The sequence below is a fragment of the Pongo pygmaeus genome, chromosome 16 (genome assembly GCF_028885625.2).
Source record: "Pongo pygmaeus isolate AG05252 chromosome 16, NHGRI_mPonPyg2-v2.0_pri, whole genome shotgun sequence".
Taxonomy (NCBI): domain Eukaryota; kingdom Metazoa; phylum Chordata; class Mammalia; order Primates; family Hominidae; genus Pongo; species Pongo pygmaeus.
Genome location: NC_072389.2, coordinates 47,516,746 through 47,536,774, shown reverse-complemented (window position 1 = coordinate 47,536,774; position 20,029 = coordinate 47,516,746). Strand labels below are relative to the sequence as shown.

The 20,029-nt window shown below is 39.7% G+C and overlaps 1 protein-coding gene across 4 annotated transcripts in view; it reads right to left on the bottom strand.

The window, feature by feature from the left end:
* The window catches only part of GANC (glucosidase alpha, neutral C), an 83,033-nt gene that overhangs the window by 48,586 nt on the left and 14,418 nt on the right, over window positions 1-20,029 (bottom strand). For all 4 annotated transcript variants that reach the window (XM_054452083.2, XM_054452082.2, XM_054452081.2 and 1 more), the window contains exons 5-8: window positions 15,479-15,661; window positions 10,797-10,842; window positions 1,846-1,912; window positions 120-216 (exon numbers count right to left, since the gene is read on the bottom strand). In XM_054452083.2, coding sequence (XP_054308058.1) covers window positions 120-216; window positions 1,846-1,912; window positions 10,797-10,842; window positions 15,479-15,661 — 393 coding nt within the window. The remainder of the gene's footprint in view (window positions 1-119; window positions 217-1,845; window positions 1,913-10,796; window positions 10,843-15,478; window positions 15,662-20,029) is intronic.

Here is a 20,029-nt window from a genome sequence, read left to right as displayed (position 1 = left end):
ATATAAAGGAAGAAAAAGCCTGGCACATATTAGCACTGGCTCAGACAGCTGACAAATGTTTTCAGATCATCTCAATACAGAAACCATAGCCTACCATAAGAATTCTTGTTTTCACTTACCCAGTATTTTTAAGTTGGTGTGATTCTGCATGTTGTGGGATCCCATAAAGATGCTCAAATCCATGCAAGGAGAAATCCAAACCAATAGAAGAAGGGCCTGTAGAGACCAGGATACTGAGTTTTGTTTCTGAAAAGAACACTCACTTAAGAAGATTCAGTTAATTCTGAGTGCAGAGAGATGACTAGACTAGAGGCTGAGAGACCTGGGCTCACCTAGATCAATCAGCAAATGCTGTGTACTGACCCTCTGTGAGATATTATATTCAGGTGTTGTGGGGATACAAAAATGTATAAGGCAAAGTTCTGGTCACGTGTTAGTTCTGTTGCCTTAGTTGTGTGATGAAGCTCTCTGTGTCCTCTTCACAGTAAATCTCTTTTCTCTATATAAAACATGATTACAAAGTTTTAGATTTTTTCCTAATCGAAATTTTCCTTATCACATATTTCTTTGCTTTAGGAAGCAAAGGATATTGTGCACTTTCAGTCTACACTAGATGAAATGACTGATTGTCTTGTGCCTGATCATCCTTACTGCCAGCCTCCTCTGTGACTACCTACCGGGAATGCAAATGTCAAGCGCACCAGGAAGGCCATAACCGGTTCCTCAAAATACTCCTCATCTGTGATTATATAAATTTCCTTTAACCAAAGACAAAGTCTTTAACAATTATTTTAGAGCTATGGGAAAAATGCAAATGACTAGGAGGTATAACGTGGACTTTAATTTATGCTTAGGTTAAAGTAATGGACATCAAATAGTCCTTATTTGTAGGAGCTTGTGGAAAAGAGATGCTACAGAGAAGGTAAAAAAGATTATGACATGGCCGGGTACGGTGGCTCATGCCTGTAATCCCAGCACTTTGGGAGGCCGAGGCAGGTGCATCACTCGAGGCCAGGAGTTCAAGGGTGCAGTAAGCCATGATCACACCACCACACTCCAGCCTGGGTGACAGAGTGAGAACCTGGCTCAAAAAAAAAAAAAAAAAAAAAAAAAAAAGGATAAAAAGATGATGATGTTACAGAAAGAAGGAGGGCCTGAGAACCCATGCCCCCACTTTTAATTTGGGGCATTCTGTCAGCCCTGATCATTATACTATGCTATAGATATTGATGGCTAGAATGGGAATTTTAAAGGTGTTAGAAAGGGTTTGTTATTCTATAGAGTAGGGAGGAGGAAAGAGGAAAGTGAGTATTTTTCTAACTGCATAAGCCCCAAGTACCTGAAAGATATCTCCTAAAGAGACAAACTCACCCCTCTACCCCAATTCCATCACTAAGCCTGGTGAGAAATGTAACAGATGGGCATGTGATAGCCATGCAAATGATGGGGAGGCCTAGAAAAGGTTGAGAACCATTGGCTTGAAATGTTGCAGCGGAGGGGCTCTAGAACTTGGGTTTCTAATCACTTCACTCTCATAAAAATGTAATGTGGAATTTGTAGCTGTCTTATCTAATGAACAGTGCAAGCAGTGTGCTGACCCAGGCCCCTGTATGAGACCATAAGCTCCGTGTGGCCTATATTTCTTTTACACTTCCTACAAAAGGCAAATAATTGCTATTTCTCTGTTGCAATGCATTACTGAAGGATAGCAAATCCGATCTGGGATTTCTGTTCTTCTGTTAAAGTCACCTGTTTTAGGTGCCAGAGATCAAGGGGCTTTTAGATAGAATTATGTAGCCATTTTTGGAATGATCTGTTTTAATACTATACCAGTTTCAATTTTACCATTAGCTTTGATATCCACAAATTTTCCAAATTTCTCTTCCCACAGGCCCAGATCTTCTTGATTTTCCTGTTGGTACAAAAAAGGGAGCAAACTGAGTTTACAAATTCCAACAAATGTGTTTACCACAATAGCTCATTTTATTTGGATTTTTTTTTAAAAGACTGAGAAAGTGAGTTTATCTTTTAGAAGACCAGTGTGTGACGTCAGTACATTTAACAAATCAAATCTGTGTTCTATATACATGTCAATAATAATCTTTATGAGCCACAGCTGACATGAATGTATTTTTTTTATTGTGGTAAAATATACACAACATAAAATTTACCATTTTAACTATTTTCAAGTATAAAGTTCAGGTTCAGTGCCTTTAAGTACATTCACATTGCTGTGCAACTATTGAACTACTAAAAATACAAAAATTAGCCGGGTGTGGTGGCTGGCACCTGTAGTCCCAGCTACTTAGGAAGCTGAGGCAGAAGAACTGCTTGAACCTGGGAGGCAGAGGTTGCAGTGAGCCAATATCGCACCACTGCACTCCAGCCTGGGCAACACAATGAGACTCCGTCTCAAAAAAAAAAAAAAAAAAAAAATAGCCATGGTGGTTTGCTGCATCCATCAACCCATCATCTACATTAGGTGTTACTCCTAATGCTATCTCTCCCCTAGCCCCCACCCCCCAACAGTCCCTGGTGTGTGATGTTCCCCTCCCTGTGTCCATGTGTTCTCATTGTTCAACTCCCACTTATGAGTGAGAATATGTGGTGTTTGGTTTTCTGTTCCTGTGTTAGTTTGCTGAGAATGATGGTTTCTAGCTTCATCCATGTCCCTGCAAAGGACATGAACTCATCCTTTTTTATGGCTGCATAATATTTCATGGTGTATATGTGCCACATTTTCTTTATCCAGTCTATCACTGATAGGCATTTGAGTTGGTTCAAAGTCTTTGCTAAGGTGAACAGTGCTGCAATAAACATATGTGTGAATGTGTCTTTACAGAATTATTTATAATTCTTTAGAAATATACCCAGTAATGGGATGGCTGGGTCCGATGGTATTTCTGGTTCTAGATCCTTGAGGAATCACCACAGTCTTCCACAATGGTTGAACTAATTTACATTCCCACCAACAGTGTAAAAGCACTCCTATTTCTCCACATCCTCTCCAGCATCTGTTGTTTCCTGACTTTTTAATCATTGCCATTCTAACTGGTGTGAGATGGTATCTCATTGTGGTTTTGATTTGCACTTCTCTAATGACCAGTGATGATGAGCTTTTTTAAATCTTTGTTGGCCACATAAATGTCTTCTTTTGAGAAGTGTCTGTTCATAACCTTTGTCCACTTTTTGATGGGGTTGTTTTTTTCTTGTAATTTTGTTTAAGTTCCTTGTAGATTCTGGATATTAACCCTTTATCAGATGGACAGATTGCAAAAATTTTCTCCCATTCTGTAGGTTGCCTGTTCACTCTTATGATAGTTTCTTTTGCCGTGCAGAAGTTCTTTAGTTTAATTAGATCCCATTTGTCAATTTTGGCTTTTGTTGCTATTGCTTTTGATGTTTTAGTCATGAAATCTTTGCCAATGCCTATGTCCTGAATGGTATTGCCTAGGTTTTCTTCTAGGGTTTTCATGGTTTTAGATCTTATGTTTAAGTGTTTAATTCATCTTGAGTCAATTTTGGTATAAGGTGTAAGGAAGGGATACAGTTTCAGTTTTCTGCATATGGCTAGACAGTTTTCCCAGCACCATTTATTAAATAGGGAATCCTTTTCCCACTGCTTTTGTCAGGTTGTCAAAGATCAGATGGTTGTAGATGTGTGGCATTATTTCTGAGGCTTCTGTTCTGTTCCATAGGTCTACGTATCTATTTTGGTACCAGTACCATGCTGTTTTGGTTACTGTATCCTTGTAGCATAATTTGAAGTCAGGTAAAGTGATACCTCCAGCTTTGTTCTTTCTGCTTAGGATTGTCTTGGCTACACGGGCTCTTTTTTGGTTCCATATGAACTTTAAAGTAGTTTTTTCTAATTCTGTGAAGAAAGTCAACGGTAGCTTGATGGGGATAGCATTGAATCTATAAATTACTTTGGGCAGTATGGCCATTTTCACAATATTGATTCTTACTATCCATGAGCATGGAATGTTTCCATTTGTTTGTGTCCTCTCTGATTTCCTTAAGCAGTAGTTTGTAGTTCTCCTTGAAGAGGTCCTTTACATCCCTTGTCAGTTGTATTCCATGGGCACATAGTGCTACAAATTTCCCTCTAAACACTGCTTTGGCTGTGTCCCAGAGATTCTGGTACATTGTGTTTTTGTTCTCACGGTTTCAAAGAACTTATTTATCTCTGCCTTCATTTCGTCATTTACCCAGTAGTCATTCAGGAGCAGGTTGTTCAGTTTCCATGTAGTTGTGCAGTTTTCAGTGAGTTTCTTAATCCTGAGTTCTAATTTGATTGCACTGTGGTCTGAGAGACTGTTTGTTATGATTTCTGTTATTTTCCATTTGCTGAGGAGTGTTTTACTTCCAATTATGTGGTCAATTTTAGAGTAAGTGCGATGTGGTGCTAAGAAGAATGTACATTCTATTGATTTAGGGTGGAGAGTTCTATAGATGTTTATTAGGTCCACTTGGTCCAGTGCTGAGTTCAAGTCCTGAGTATCCTTGTTAATTTTCTGTCTCGTTAATCTGTCTAATATTGACAATAGGGTGTTAAAGTCTCCCACTATTATTGTGTGGAAGTCTAAGTCTCTTTGTAGGTCTCTAAGAACTTGCTTTATGAATCTGGGTGCTCCTGTATTGGGTGCATATATATTTAGGGTAGTTAGCTCTTCTTGTTGCCTTGATCCCTTTACCATTATGTAATGCCCTTTTTTGTCTCTTTTGATCTTTGTTGATTTAAAGTCTATGTTATCAGAGACTAAGATTACAACCCCTGCTTTTTTTTTTTTTGCTTGGTAAATATTCCTCCCTCCCTTTATTTTGAGACTATGGGTGTCTCTGCACATGGGATGGGTCTCCTGAACACAGCACACTGGTGGGTCTTGACTCTTTATCCAATTTGCCAGTCTATGTCTTTTAATTGGGGTATTTAGCCCGTTTACATTTAAGGTTAATATTGTTATGTGTGAATTTGATCCTGTCATTATGATACTAGCTGGTTATTTTGCCCATTAGTTGATGTAGTTTCTTAATTGTGTCGATGGTCTTTACAATTTGGTATGTTTTTGCAGTGGCTAGTACTGGTTTTTCCTTTCCATATTTAGTGCTTCCTTCAGGAGTTCTTGTAAGGCAGGCCTGGTGGTGACAAAATCTCTCAGCATTTGCTTGTCTGTAAAGGATTTTCTTTCTCCTTTGCTTATGAAGCTTAGTTTGGCTGGATATGAAATTCTGGAGTGAAAATTATTTCCTTTAAGAATGTTGAATATTGGCCCCCACTCTCTTCTGGCTTGTAGGGCTTCTGCAGAGAGAGCCAGTGTTAGTCTGATGGGCTTCCCTTTGTGGGTAACCCGACCTTTCTCTATGGCTGTCCTTAACATTTTTTTCCTTCATTTCAACTTTGGTCAGGCTGATGATTACGTGTCTTGGGGTTGCTCTTCTTGAGGAGTATCTTTGTGGTGTTCTCTGTATTTCCTGAATTTGAATGTTGGTCCGTCTTGCCATGTTGGGGAAGTTCTCCTGGATAATATCCTGAAGAGTGTTTTCCAACTTGGTTCCATTCTCCCTGTCACTTTCAGCTATACCAATCAAAGGTAGGTTTGGCCTTTTCACATAGTCCCATATATCTTGGAGGCTTTGTTCATTCCTTTTCATTTTTTTTCTCTAATCTTGTCTTCACTCTTTATTCCATTAAGTTGATCTTCAATCTCTGATATCCTTTCTTCCACTTGATCAATTTGGCTATTGATACTTGTGTATGCCTCATGAAGTTCTCATGCTGTGTTTTTCAGCTCCATCAGGTCATTTATGTTCTTCTCTAAACTGGTTATTCTAGTTAGCAATTCCTCTAACCTTTTTTCAAGGTTCTTAGCTTCCTTGCATTGGGTTAGAACATGCTCCTTTAGCTTGGAGGGGTTTGTTATTATCCACCTTCTGAAGTCTACTTTCTGTCAATTTGTCAAACTCATTCTCCGTCCAATTTTGTTCACTTGCTGGTGAGAAGCTTGATCCTTCGGAGGAGAAGAGGCATTCTGGTTTTTGGAATTTTCAGCCTTTTGTGCTGGTTTTTCCTCACCTTCATGGATTTATCTACCTTTGCTCTTTGATGTTGGTGATCTTCGGATAGGGTTTTTGTGTGGACATCCTTTTTGTTGATGTTGATGCTGTTCCTTTCTGCTTGTTAGTTTTCGTTCTAACAGTCAGGCCCCTCTGCTGCAGGTTTGCTGGAGGTCCATTCCAGACACTGTTTGACTGAGTATTACCAGCAGAGGCTGCAGAACAGCAAAAATTGCTGCCTGTTCCTTCCTCTGGAAGCTTCGTTCCAGAGGACGAAGCTCTCCTGTATGAGGTGTCTGTCGACCCCTGCTGGGAGGTGTCTCCCAGTCAGGAGGCATGAGGGTCAGGGACCCACTTGAGGAGGCAGTCTGTCCCTTAGCAGAGCTCGAGCGCTGTGCTGGGAGACCCGCTGCTCTCTTCAGAGCTGGCAGGCAGGAATGTTTAAGTCTGCTGAAGCTGCACCCACAGTTGTCCCTTCCCCCAGGTGCTCTGTCCCAGGGAGATGGGAGTTTTATCTATAAGCCCCTGATTGGGGCTGCTGCCTTTCTTTCAGAGATGCCCTGCCCAAGGAGGAGGAATCTAGAGAGGCAGTCTGGCTATAGCAGCTTTGCGAAGCTGTGGTGGGCTCCACCCAGTTCAAACTTCCAGGTGGCTCTGTTTAGACTGTGAGGGGAAAACCACATACTCAAGCCTCAGTGATGGTGGATGCCCCTCGTCCCACCAAGCTTGAGCATCCCAGGTCAACTTCAGACTGCTGTGGTGGCAGTGAGAATTTCAAGTCAGTAGATCTTAGCTTGCTGAGTTCCGTGGGGGTGGGATCCGCTGAGCTAGACCACTTGGCTCCCTGGCTTCAGCCCCCTTTCCAGGGGAGTGAACAGTTCTGTCTCGCTGGTGTTCCAGGCACCACTGGGGTATGAAAAAAAAATCCCTGCAGCTAGCTCGGTGTCTGCCCAAATGGCTGCCCAGTTTTGTGTGGCCCTGGTGGTGTAGGCACCTGAGGGAATCTCCTGGTCTGTGGGTTACCAAGACCATGGGAGAAGTGTAGTATCTGGGCCAGAATGCACCATTCCTCACAGCACAGTCTCTCATGGTTTCCCTTGGCTAGGGGAGAGAGTTCCCCGATCCCTTGTGCTTCCCAGGTGAGGCAATACCCCACCCTGCTTCAGCTCACCCTCTGTGGGCTGCACCCACTCTCTAACCAGTCCCAATGAGATGAGTCAGGCACTTCAGTTGGAAATTCAGAAATCACCTGCCTTCTGCGTTGATCTTGCTGGCAGCTGCAGACCAGAGCTGTTCCTATTCAGCCATCCTGCCAGCCACAGTGTACCACATTTTCTTTCTTTCTTTCTTTTTTTTTTTTTTTTTTGAGATGGAGTTGCGCTCTTGTTGCCCAGGCTGGAGTGCAATGGCGCAATCTTGGCTCACTGCAACCTCCACCTCCACCTCCCAGGTTCAGGTGATTCTCCTGCTTCAGCCTCCCTAGTAGCTGGGATTACAGGCATGCGCTACCACACCCAGCTAATTTTTTATTTTTAGTAGAGACAGGGTTTCTCCATGTTGGTCAGGCTGGTCTCGAACGCCCAACCTCAGGTGATCCACCTGCCTCGGCCTCCCAAAGTGCTGGGATTACAGGCATGAGCCACACACCCAGTCCCATATTTTCTTTATCCAGTCTATCACTGATGGGCACTTGGGTTGGTTCCACGTCTTTGCTATTGTAAATACTGCTGCAATAAACATACATGTGCATGTGTCTTTATAGCAGAATGATTTATATTCCTTCAGGAATATACCAAGTAATGGGACGGCTGGGTCAAATGGTATTTCTGGTTCTAGACCCTTGAGGAATCACTATACTGTCTTCCACAATGGACTAATTTACATTTCCACCAAGAGTGTAAAAGCATTCCTACTTCTCCAGAGCCTCGTCAGCATCTATTGTTTTTTGACTTTTTAATAATCATCATTCTGACTGGTATGAGATGGTATCTCACTGTGGTTTTGATTTGCATTTCTCTGATGATCGGTGATGTTGAGCTTTTTTTCATGTTTGTTGGCCGCGTAAATGTCTTCTTTTGAGAAGTGTCTGTTCATATCCTTTGCCTATGTTTTGATGGATTTTTTTTTTAATTGTAAATTTGCTTAGGTTCCTTGTAAATTCTGGATATTAGCACTTAGGGTAGATTGCAAAAATTTTCTCCCATTCTGTAGGTTGCCTGTTTACTCTGATGATCATTTCTTTTGCTGTGCAGAAGCTCTTTAGTTTAATTAGATCCCATTTGTGAATTTTCGTTTTTATTGCATTTGCTTTTGGCGTTTTCATCATGAAGTCTTTGCCCACGCCTATGTCCTGAATGGTATTGTCTAGGTTTTCTTCTAGGGTTTTTATGGTTTTGGGTTTTACATTTAAGTCTTTAATTCATCTTGAGTTAATTTTTGTATAAGGTGTATGGAAGGGATCCAGTTTCAGTTTTCTGCATACGGCTAGCCAGTTCTCCCAGCACCATTTATTGAACAGGAGATCCTTTCCCCATTGCTTGTTTTTGTCAGGTTTCTCAAAGATCAGATGGTTGTAGATGTGTGGTGTTATTTGGTTATTTCTGAGGTCTCTGTTCTGTTCCACTGGTCTATATGTCTGTTTGGTACCAGTACCGTGTTGTTTTGGTTACTGTAGCCTTGTAGAATAGCTTGAAATCAGGTAATGTGATGCCTCCAGATCTGTTCTTTTTGCTTAGGATTGTCTTGGCTATACGGGATCTTGGATCTTCTTTGATTTCATATGAAATTTAAGGTAGTTGTTGCTAATTCTGTGAAGAATGTCAATGGTAGTTTGATGGGAGTAGCATTGAATCTATAAATTATTTTGGGGAGTAAGAAAACTTCAGGCCAATATCCCTGATAAACATCAATGTGAAAATCCTCAATAAAATACTGGCAAACCGAATCCAGCAGCACATCAAAAAATTTATCCACCACGATCAAGTCAGCTTCCTCTCTGGGGCAAGGCTGTTTCAACATACGCAAATCAATAAATATAATCCATCACATAAACAGAACCAAAGACAAAAACCATGTGATTATCTCAACAGATGCAGAAAAGGCCTTTGATAAAATTCAACATCCTTCATGTTAAAAACTCTCAATAAACTACATACTGATGGAACATATCTCAAAATAATAAGAGCTACTTATGACGAACCCACAGCCAATATCATACTGAATGGGCAAAAGCTGGAAGCATTCCCTTTGAAAACTGGCACAGGACAAGGATGTCCTCTCTCACCACTCCTATTCAACATAGTAAATGGAAGTTCTGGCCAAGGCAATCAGGCAAGAGGAAGAAATAAAGAGTATTCAAACAGGAAGAGAGGAAGTCAAATTGTCTTTGTTTGTAGATGACATGATTTTATATTTAGAAAACCCCATCATCTCAGCGCCAAAAAAATCCTTAAACTGATAAGCAACTTCAGCAAAGTCTGAGGATACAAAATCAATGTGCAAAAATCACAAGCATGCCTTTACAACCACACTAGACAATCAGAGAGCCAAATCATGAATGAACTCCCATTCACAATTGCTACAAAGGGAATAAAATACCTACCAATACAGTTAACAAGGGATGTGAAGGGCCTCTTCAAGGAGAACTACAAACCACTGCTCAAGGAAATAAGCGAGAACACAAATGATAAAACATTCCATCCTCATGGATAGGAAGAATCAATATCGTGAAAAGTGCTCTTTTGAAGACACATGTGACTGGGGATGAAGAGAGAGATTTCTGGAGTGTCCATTCTTCACAATTCAACAAAATAATCTTTTAAAAATAGAAATAAGACCATGCATCTCTGCTACTTAGAACCGTTCCAGAGTTTTCCTTTGCTCTTAGGAGAAACTCAGAAAGGTTAACATGGCTTGGAAGAAGGTAAGCTCCATGATAAATGGGGGACTTATATTTTTCAATGATGTCTCACCAATTCCATGAACAGTGCCTGGGATATAGGAGGTACTTAACAAATAATTGTTAGATAAAAGAATTATTACAAATCTTTCCACAGCACTGCCCTGCCTATCTCTCTAGCCTCACTACATACCACCCTCCCCTTTGCTTTCCTTTCTCCAGCGGAAATAAATATATATTGCATACATATTCCATTTCCTCAAATGGAATATGCTCCATCCTACCTCCAGATCTTTGAATATGCAGTTCCTTCTACCTGGAATGTTCTTTTCCCAACTTTTTGACTTGTGTATATACAACTTTTTGACTTGTGTATACATCAGTTTCGGCTTTAACATTATTTCCCTCAGAAGGTCTTTCCTGACCCTCATCTTGGACAGGTCTCTTGTATTCTTCTATAGCACCATTTTGTAACACTCTTCTATAGCACCATTTTGTAACACTCCTCATGCTTGTAATTACTTACTCAATGTCTATCTTTCCCAATAGATTCTAATTTTCATGAGAACACGTTTGGGATTTGTTTTATTCAAGGCTGATTCTCCTTGCCTAGCAATAATGCCTGGCAAAAAGCAGGCACTCAGGAAGCATCTGTTTTTATGAATGAATGAATGAATGAATGAGATGACAAGGTGAGCCAAAGAAACAGGTGGTCCTATTTATATGCAGTAGATCATTTAACAAGCACCCTTCTGTAGAAGGAAGAAAGAGAATTCCTTATATGCCCTATCATTATGATAATGGTGAAAAAGATAACAATAAATGGATCAATCTAGATTACCTGAGAGGTGTCCACTGATGCCTCCTCCTCATTTTCTTTAGCAGCTCTGTTTTAACATAAATAAAGTTGTTTCACTCAATGGCAAGACTGACAGAATTTTGTTCAATGATAAAGATTTTCATTTCCAACTTTTGAGACCCCATAAGTTATATCCTTTAATGTATTAAATATAACATCATTATAAAAATAAAAATGAAGCCAGGTGCAGTGGTGCCTGCCTGTAATCCTAGCTACTTGGGAGGCTGAGGCTAGAGGGTCACTCGAGCCCAGGAGTTCGATGTCAGCCTGGGTAACATAGATCTCATCTTTAAACAATAAAAAAAAATTTTTAAATGAGTTTATAAAATTGGACAGTAATGATGAACATTAATCTAATAGCTTCATTTCTTAATGTAGAAGTATTTTAATTTTGTTACCTCTTTAAAAAATACTTTTATCATTTTTTATTGTAAATGTTAAACATGCTCATAATATTTTAACAAAATCTAAGTAAGCAAGGGTAGAACATAGCTCCCTTCACTCGGTGTGACTCTCTTCATTCCCAGAACACAGCACTATAATGTACAGTCTTTCAGAATGATTGTGACAATTTATTCTTCCACCCATAGTTGTATTTGAGTGCTCATTTCCCCACATTCTTAACAATGCTGGACTTTATCAATCTTTCAGTTTTTGCCAATTTAAAATTGTAGAAAAAATAAGTGCATTTCAGTTTCTATTTCTATGAGCAAGAATGATGTAGGCTAACTTTTATACATTTAATGGGCGACATAGTGAGATCCTGTCTTCCAAAAAAAAAGAAAAAAGAAAAAAATATTTGAGTGAAAAATACATTACAAAAGAATATATACAGCATACTTCTATTACATAAAAGTTTTTTTAGAAAAGACAAATCCAAATAATATGTTGTTTGGGAATTCATACATATGTGGGAATGCAATTAAAAACCCCAAGGAGGCTGGGTGCGGCAGCTCACACCTGTAATCTGGGCACTTTGGGAGGCTGATGCGGGTAGATCACCTGAGGTCAGGCATTCGAGACCAGCCTGGCCAACATGGTGAAACCCTGTCTCTACTAAAAATACAAAAATTAGCTGGATGTGGTGGTGGGTGCCTGTAATCCCAGCTACTTGGGAGGCTGAGGCAGGAGAATCGCTTGAACCTGGGAGGCGGAGGTTGCAGTGGGACGAGATCGCACCACTGCACTCCAGCCTGGGCAACAAGAGTCAAATTCCGTCTTAAAACAATACAAAACTAAACCAAACCAAACCAAATCAAACCCAAGGAAGTGATTAACACAAAATTTAGTAAACTGGTTACCTCTGAAGGTAAGATATACTATGCTAACACCAATCAAAAGAGAGTAAGAGTAGATATATTAATTTCAGCCAGAACAGATCTCAGAGCAAGGAAAATTTGGGGGGATAAAGAGGGGTATTACATAATGATAAAGGGATCAATACTCCAAGCAGACATAACAATCTTTTTTTTTTTTTTTTTTTGAGACGGAGTTTTGCTTTTCTCGCCCAGCCTGGAGTGCAATGGTGTGATCTTGGCTCACTGAAACCTCCACCTCCCGGGTTCGAGTGAGTCTCCTGCCTCAACCTCCCAAGTAGCTGGAACGACAGGCACATGCCACCAAGCCTGGCTAATTTTTTTGTATTTTTAGTAGAGACAGGGTTTCAGCATGTTGGCCAGGCTGGTCTCAAACTCCTGACCTCATATGATCTGCCTGCCTCGGCCTCCCAAAGTGCTGGGATTATAGCCATAAGCCATTGTGCCCAGTTCAACATAACAATCTTTAATGTGTGTATGAGTCTAATAGAGCATCAAACTATATAAGGCAAAAACTGATTTGTTGAGCTTTTTAGTCATTGTTAGGATGGAGTAGTGACTTCTAAGCTCCTTACGTGCCAGATGGGAAACTGGAAGTCCTTGACTTTTAATTTTGTTCATGCTGCATGTGTGTGTGTGTCTATAATAAAGCTTTTTTTTTTTCTTGTGTTGCTTTCTGAGTAGAATCAAAGCTTAAAATGTGTAAGTAATCAAATCCATCAATCTTTTCCTTATGGCTCTTCAGTTTATGTCACACTCTCACAATTACAAAAATATTGTTTTATATTTTCTTCTATTTTTATGTCTTTTTATGCTTAATTTTTATTCATCTGCAATTTATTTTTGTTAATGTTATGAGGTTAAAATCTAACTTAAAATTTTTTCCAGTTAGATCATCTGATTTTCCTAATACAAATATAATTATAAATATAAATGTAAATCATGGAACTATAACTACCAGTACAACCTCTGTGGAAGGCAATTTGGCAATACCTATGAAAACTACAGGCGGGGTGTGGTCGCTCACGCCTGTAATCCCAGCACTTTGGGAGGCCGAGGCGGGCGGATCACGAGGTCAGGAGATTGAGATCATCCTGACTAACACGGTGAAACCCCATCTCTACTAAAAATACAAAAACAAAATTAGCCGGGCATGGTGGCGGGCGCTGTAGTCCCAGCTACTCGGGAGGCTAAGGCGGGAGAATGGCATGAACCCAGGAGGCAGAGCTTGCAGTGAGCCAAGATCATGCCACTGCACTCCAGCCTGGGTGACAACGAGACTCTATCTCAAAAAAAAAAAAAAAACAAAACTACAAATGCACAAACCATCTGATCAACAACTATCCTTTTATGACTCTATACTATAAATATACTTGTATATATGCACAATGACACATATTCAAGGTTATTAGTAAACTAACTAGTTGTAAAACAAGATTAGAAACAACTTTAAATCCCTCAATAGAGAATTTACTCAGTGAATCACGGTACAGCCATATAACAGAAATTATGTAGCTGCTTTAAAGAAATTAAGAATTATCACATTGTTAAGAGAAAAAAGCAAGGTGTAGAAGAATGTGTAAAGGTGGCGCCATTTGTGTCAGGAAAGGAAAAGTCAAAGAATATATATAAAATGTATATACATAAATTGTTTCTGAAAGGATACTGGAAACACATTACTTTTTTTTTTTTTTTTTTTTTTTTTGAGACAGAGTCTTGCTCTGCTACCCAGGCTGGAGTGCAGTGGTGTGATCTCAGTTCACTGCAACCTCCACCTCCCGGGTTCAAGCGATTCTCCTGCTTCAGCCTCTTGAGTAGTTGGGACTACAGGCATGTGCCACTACACCTGGCTAAATTTTTGTATTTTTACTAGAGACAGGGTTTCACCGTGTTGGCCAGGCTGGTCTCAAACTCCTGACCTCACGTGATCCACCCGCCTCGGCCTCCCAAAGTGCTGGGATTACAGGCATGAGCCACCACACCCGACCAGAACACATCACTTTCAAGGGGCAGCTAGAGGACACAGGGGGAAGGAGATTCTTTACTATTATTACATAGAAATGTGTATTAATATATACTCCTTTGTACCATGTGCCTCTTCTACATAAGTAAGTAAAAGGATCAACTTAGGAAAGAAAACAATGTTTAAAAGAAAACAGAACAAAATCATGGGGGTTTACAAAAGAAAAAAAAGCGGTTTTTTTTGGTTTGTTTTGAGACACAATCTCGCTCTGTTGCCCAGGCTGGAGTGCAGTGGCACAATCACAGCTCACTGCAGTCTTGACCTCCTGTGCTCAAGTGATCCTCCTACCTCAGCCTCCCAAGTAACTGGGACTACAGGCATGTGCTATTACACTCGGCTAATTTTTTTGTATTTTTTGTAGCACAGGGTTTCACCATGTTGCCCAGGCTGGCCTCAAATTCCTGGGCTCAACTGATTTGCCCACCTCGGCAAAAGTGTTATGATTATAGGCGTAAGCCACTGTGCCTGGCTAGAAAAAAGGCTTTAAATATAAAGAACATGGGTAGTGGGTACAAAGATATTTGTTATGCTATTATTAGTATTTTTCAGTTAAACAAGTACTTGACTATTCATACGGCACTAACAGAGTAGGTGAAGAGATTATAGGGATTTTAAATTTTCTTCTTTTCAATATTTTCTAATCTGCCTATGATGAACAAGTATTAGTTCTGAGATGAGAAAATGAGATATTTTTAATATCAAAATTTTAAAATAGAAATGAGTTGAAACTCAGAAAAATCACTACGTTGGAATAATGAATGTTGATTGCTTTCTGCAGATCATATAATATGTTTATTATCATGATAAAAATAGAAAGAACTATAGACTAAAAGATTTAAAAACAGTGTTGGTAAGAATGGAAGAAGAATCTCCTCCTTACCACCACCTCCTAATTCATGTGAGCAGCCCACACAAATAGCTTTGATCAAGCAGATGGTCCCAGAAAATTCCTGGACAACTATTCAAGTCTAGGGTAATTTGTGTTATTGCAAGGGAGTGAAGTGAAATTACGAAGGTATGCTAGTTCACATTAATATTTGTCAGGTCAACAGAGTGCTTTTGTAGAAGGGTGTGCAGGGTAGAGAATGCCATCAGTCACACACAGGACATGTTAAGAGTGTAACATTTACAAAACTTTGGGAATTATTTTTGTCATAAAGCTTGTATTCACCTTCACAGGTGAAAAGATAAAATTTCTCAGAACAATACTAGAGCAAATAAGGCAAACCAATTTTCTATGGTGATATGTTATCTATTTAGGCAACTGATATTCATTAATCAAGTTATGTTAAGGTCTTTATGTGTCAAGTAATGCATAAGAATACCTTTGTTTGTGAAGAATCTGTAGATGCTCAAAATATAATTGGCCCAGGGAATTTATGCTAATCACAACCTCTTCTTCAGACACCAAGTCTACTTTGAATGGGTTTGCTGTGACATGGCACTTCAGGTCTCCTTTTCCATCTGCCAATATCAGACTGCCTGTGTCCCCTGAGCATGAAATCAGCCTAGAAAACAAAACAGGAAGAGAAAAACTAGCTGCTATAGGTTTACATGGCCCTACGTGATTTGTACTTCCAAGTAATTAATTAGTAAATCAATATTCATGTGACATAGCCATAGATAAGGCAACAGAGAAATGTTAATGAGAGCATTGGCTTTGGTGCCAAAGAGCTTAAATTGAGCATAACTCTACCATATACGTTATAACTTCAGATAACAAAGTTATTCGACTTTTCTAGGTCTTGGTTTCCTTATCTGTAAAGTGAAAATAACAAAAGCAACAACAAAGTTTTTGGAGAGAATTACATGAGATCACATGTGTAAAGCTCTTGACACAGTGCCAGACACATTTAAAAAAAAACACACAATAAATGTTAGCTATCATCATCATCATCATCATCACCTTGGTCTGGAAGGTCTAGTAACTTTCTAGATTTTGGCGTGTAAAATCTAAATATTGTTTTTCTTTCTCATTCCAACCACGTACTCAGAAACTGAGGAAATAACACAGATTGGGTCCACAGTGAGATGGAACCAGGTCAAATTTTTATTTACCTATTTATTGCCTGATTCCCACCAGCCTCCAATTTCACAGGTACACTGTTAGGATGTTTTAGATCCACAAGAATTATGTAAGCTCAAACACAGCACTTAAAATCCCTCAAAGCTAGATATTTCCCTTTCTCCAGTGCACAGTATCCCCAGTAAATGTTCACAGGACTCTTTAAGTAAGGTAAAAAGAGACAGTTTATGTTCTTATGATGTCTTTTCAGTCCTTCTCCATGGATTTTATGCCTTCTCTTCAAGCAAGATGCTTAGGATCTGGAAATTAACTCTGGAGACAGCTGAGAGGCTGTCTCTCACTGTCCATTGAATCCAGACAGAGTTCTTTTGATTATTCCATTAAGTAGGACTGTAGTTCATATATGTCAGTCTAATGCACCCCACCATAAATTGCTTACTGCCCCAAGCGTTAAACTATTTTGAGTACTACATGGGCCCTACCACCCATAACGGAATTATGTTCACCTTGTCTCTGACAACTAAATGTTACTCTGCCTCTGCTACCTGTAGTCTCCTTATCTCCACTGAAATCAGGGAGACCACTTTAATGGCATCATTTCCTACCATTATCTCCAGCCCACAAAAGGAAGATGTTCACTACAATGCTTTCCAAGTGCTCCCTCATCAGTTTCTCAGTGAAGGGGGTATGTTCTGGATTCTCATGGGGAACAGAATCCAGAGGGGCTAGATGAGCTGGTTGCGTGAAACAAATCCACTTCAACATCTTTATCTCTCTAAGTCTATGTATCATTTCCTCTATACCATGCCAAAGAATTCCTGATATCTCAGCTTCATTCAGAAGAATCCATAGCTGAGTTCAGATTATAATTAACCAACTAAGCCATCAATTAGAGCCATTCTCAGTTGCCCAAGCTAGCATATCAAATCAACATTATCTGGTATGTGTACCTGAGTCAATAAATTTAGCCTGATCTACAATTAAGTTCCTTCTTTCTGGTCTAGGAATTCCTCAGAAACCATTTCCATTCATATTTCCCAGTTTTTTTTTTGCCATCATATAGTCTTATAATTTTTCAGGCATGCAAGCCTTCTCCCCCTGGGTTTGACTGTAATTGGCTCTCTGGGCATGTTGGGATCTGACTCTGATGATGGGTCTGGAGGCAGTGAAGGGTGGTAGGGGTCGGGCACAGGAGAATTGGAAACCCCGTGCATGTATATTTTAGGTGAGGTCAATAAAGGGTATCCAAGCAAGGCAGGATCAGCTTCACCTGCTTTTATAGGAGGGGTTGCTTCTGCTGAAATGGGAGGGCCAGTGGAATTTTGAGGTTTGACTATTTAGAATTACCCAACTCTTTCCAAATACTGTTATTCAATTTTTTAAAAAATTGTTCATTTTTTTAGAGACAGGGTCTTGCTCCATCACCCAAGCTGGAGTGCAGTGGTGCGATCATAGTTCACTGCAGCCTTAAACCACTGGGCTCAAGTGATCCTTTCACCACAGCCTCCTGAGTAGCTAGGACAACAGGTGTGTGCTACTATGCCCGGTTAGTTTTTTAATTTTTTATAGAGATGCAGTCTCACTTTATTGTCCAGTCTGGTCTACAACCCTTGACCTCAAGCAATCCTCCTGCCTTGGCCTCCCAAAGTATTGGGATTATAGGTGTGAACCACTGCACTCAGCCTGCTATTCAATTTTGAGGAGTCCTACGTTTTCCCAGTTAATGCCTGAAATTAACTTATGGACTAATTCAGTGACCTGCAATATCAAACTCTGCATCTGATTTTCAGCTGTATGTACCTGCAGCTACAGAAGATATGAGGACTTTTAGGACTGTCACAGAAAATTAACAATCTTCTGACAATACCTTGAACTAAGAATTCAAAGCCCTGAGACTATTGTTTTCTTTCTTTAAACTCTTCAGTGAAGTTGAAGCAGCCAAGCCACCTCAGAGCTCTGAATTCTGCGTGATAATCATAATACAGTATGGCCCTACCTCTTGGTCTGCTTTCAATGGGCCACTTTATTTTAGTTGACCACCAGTGGTCATTTAAGTAACGTTGCCACAGAATTTTGTGGTCTATTATTAGTTGTATTAGTTTGGCAGGGCTGCCATAAGAAAATATCAGAAACTGGGTAGCTTGAACAACAGAAATTTATTTTCTCATAATTCTGGAGGCTAGAAGTCAAAGATCAAGGTGTCAGAAAGTTGAGTTTCTTGTGAGGCCTATTTCCTGGGCTTGCAGATGGCTGCCTTATCACTGTGTCTTCACATGGTTGTCCCTCCGTGCCTGCATCTGTGACCTAATCTCCTCTTCTTACAAGGGCACCCAGGTATAATAGATTAGAGCCTACCCTAATCATCCCATTTTAACTTATTTACTGCTTTAAAGACCCTATCTCAAAATATAGTCACATTCTGAGGTACTGGAGGTTAGGGCTCAACACCTGAATTTTGGGATAACACAATTCAGCCTGTAACAATAGTATCCCATCCTCTATCGGTAAATACGTCCTCACTGCCTCCAAATCCAGCTAGGTCAGCCAGCCAATCTCATATTCCCATCCTTGAGAGGCTGTTGCTTATATTCATTTATAATACCAACTACTTTATCAACCAAGGCTCAATTGTAGAAAACAAAAAACAACTCTGGCTATTTTAAACAGAAAATAAATGACTTCATATGGATAATTTGTTGCTTACAACATCATGGGAAGGGTTGAGGTAGTAGGTTCCAGGCTGCACGTCCAGGAATGACCCCTAGAACAATACTGTGTAACTGTATGGCCAACTGACCTTCTATCTTAGCTAGAATCAGGAAGTTGAGTTATCAGAAGTCACTATGACGACTGCTGGGCTCTAGGATCATGCCACCTTAGCTATAATTCAGAGATGAGTAAATAATGGCCTTAGAGCCACTCTACAGGTGCCAAATCCATATAAGCAAAATAGGGAACTCAGTTCTGAAATCAAGGTTTTTTTAAGTGCATCTGATTGGTGGAAACTGAATTACATCAGAACCTGTAGCTACAAGGGAGTCTGGGAAATGAAGAAATGTAGTTTTTAGTTTTCCAGTTACTACAGTAGCCAAAGGCCCTCTAGAAAGAAGTCAGTACAGAAGCAGAATTAATACCATATTTACCATACCAAGTGAATTATCACCTGGACCCTAAAACATGGCAAAGACAGCACAGAAAGAGAAAATTACAGATTAACTTACTTATGAACACAAGTGTAAAAACTGTGAAGGCTGTACTATCGTTCAGGATAGTAGAAAATAACATATTGTGGCCAGGAGGTTATATGTACGCATTGATTCAATTGCCAAACTGCAAAAGCCTTGAGAAACAGTCTCTTTTGAGTTCTTATTTAGGGCAGGCATGGTGGCTCATGACAATAACCCCAACACTTTGGGAGGAAGAGGAGGGAGAATCATTTGAGGCCAGGAGTTTGATACCAGCTGGGGCAACACAGCAAGACTCTGTCTCTATTAAAAGAACAAAATTAAATTTAAGAAAATTATGTTTACTAAGTTATTGGCATATAGTGTGGCTCAGTGAATAGATATATTTTAAACTTTTGATGATTCTATCATAACTGAATTAATTTCTCATTATAATGTATTGACCTTTTATAAGATTTTCATGGAAAAAATAATCTACATAAAACTACAGTAATGATATAGTAAAAATGAAAGCATCTGGCATAATCTGATATTCCTTTAGTGAAATAATATGAAAATATAATGGAAACCAACCGGCAAAACTGAGTTGATGGAAAGTGTTATGAGAACAGATGAAAGTTTTGCAGGTACTTGAAAATGCTTTAGTCCCCAAAGATTGTTTTTCA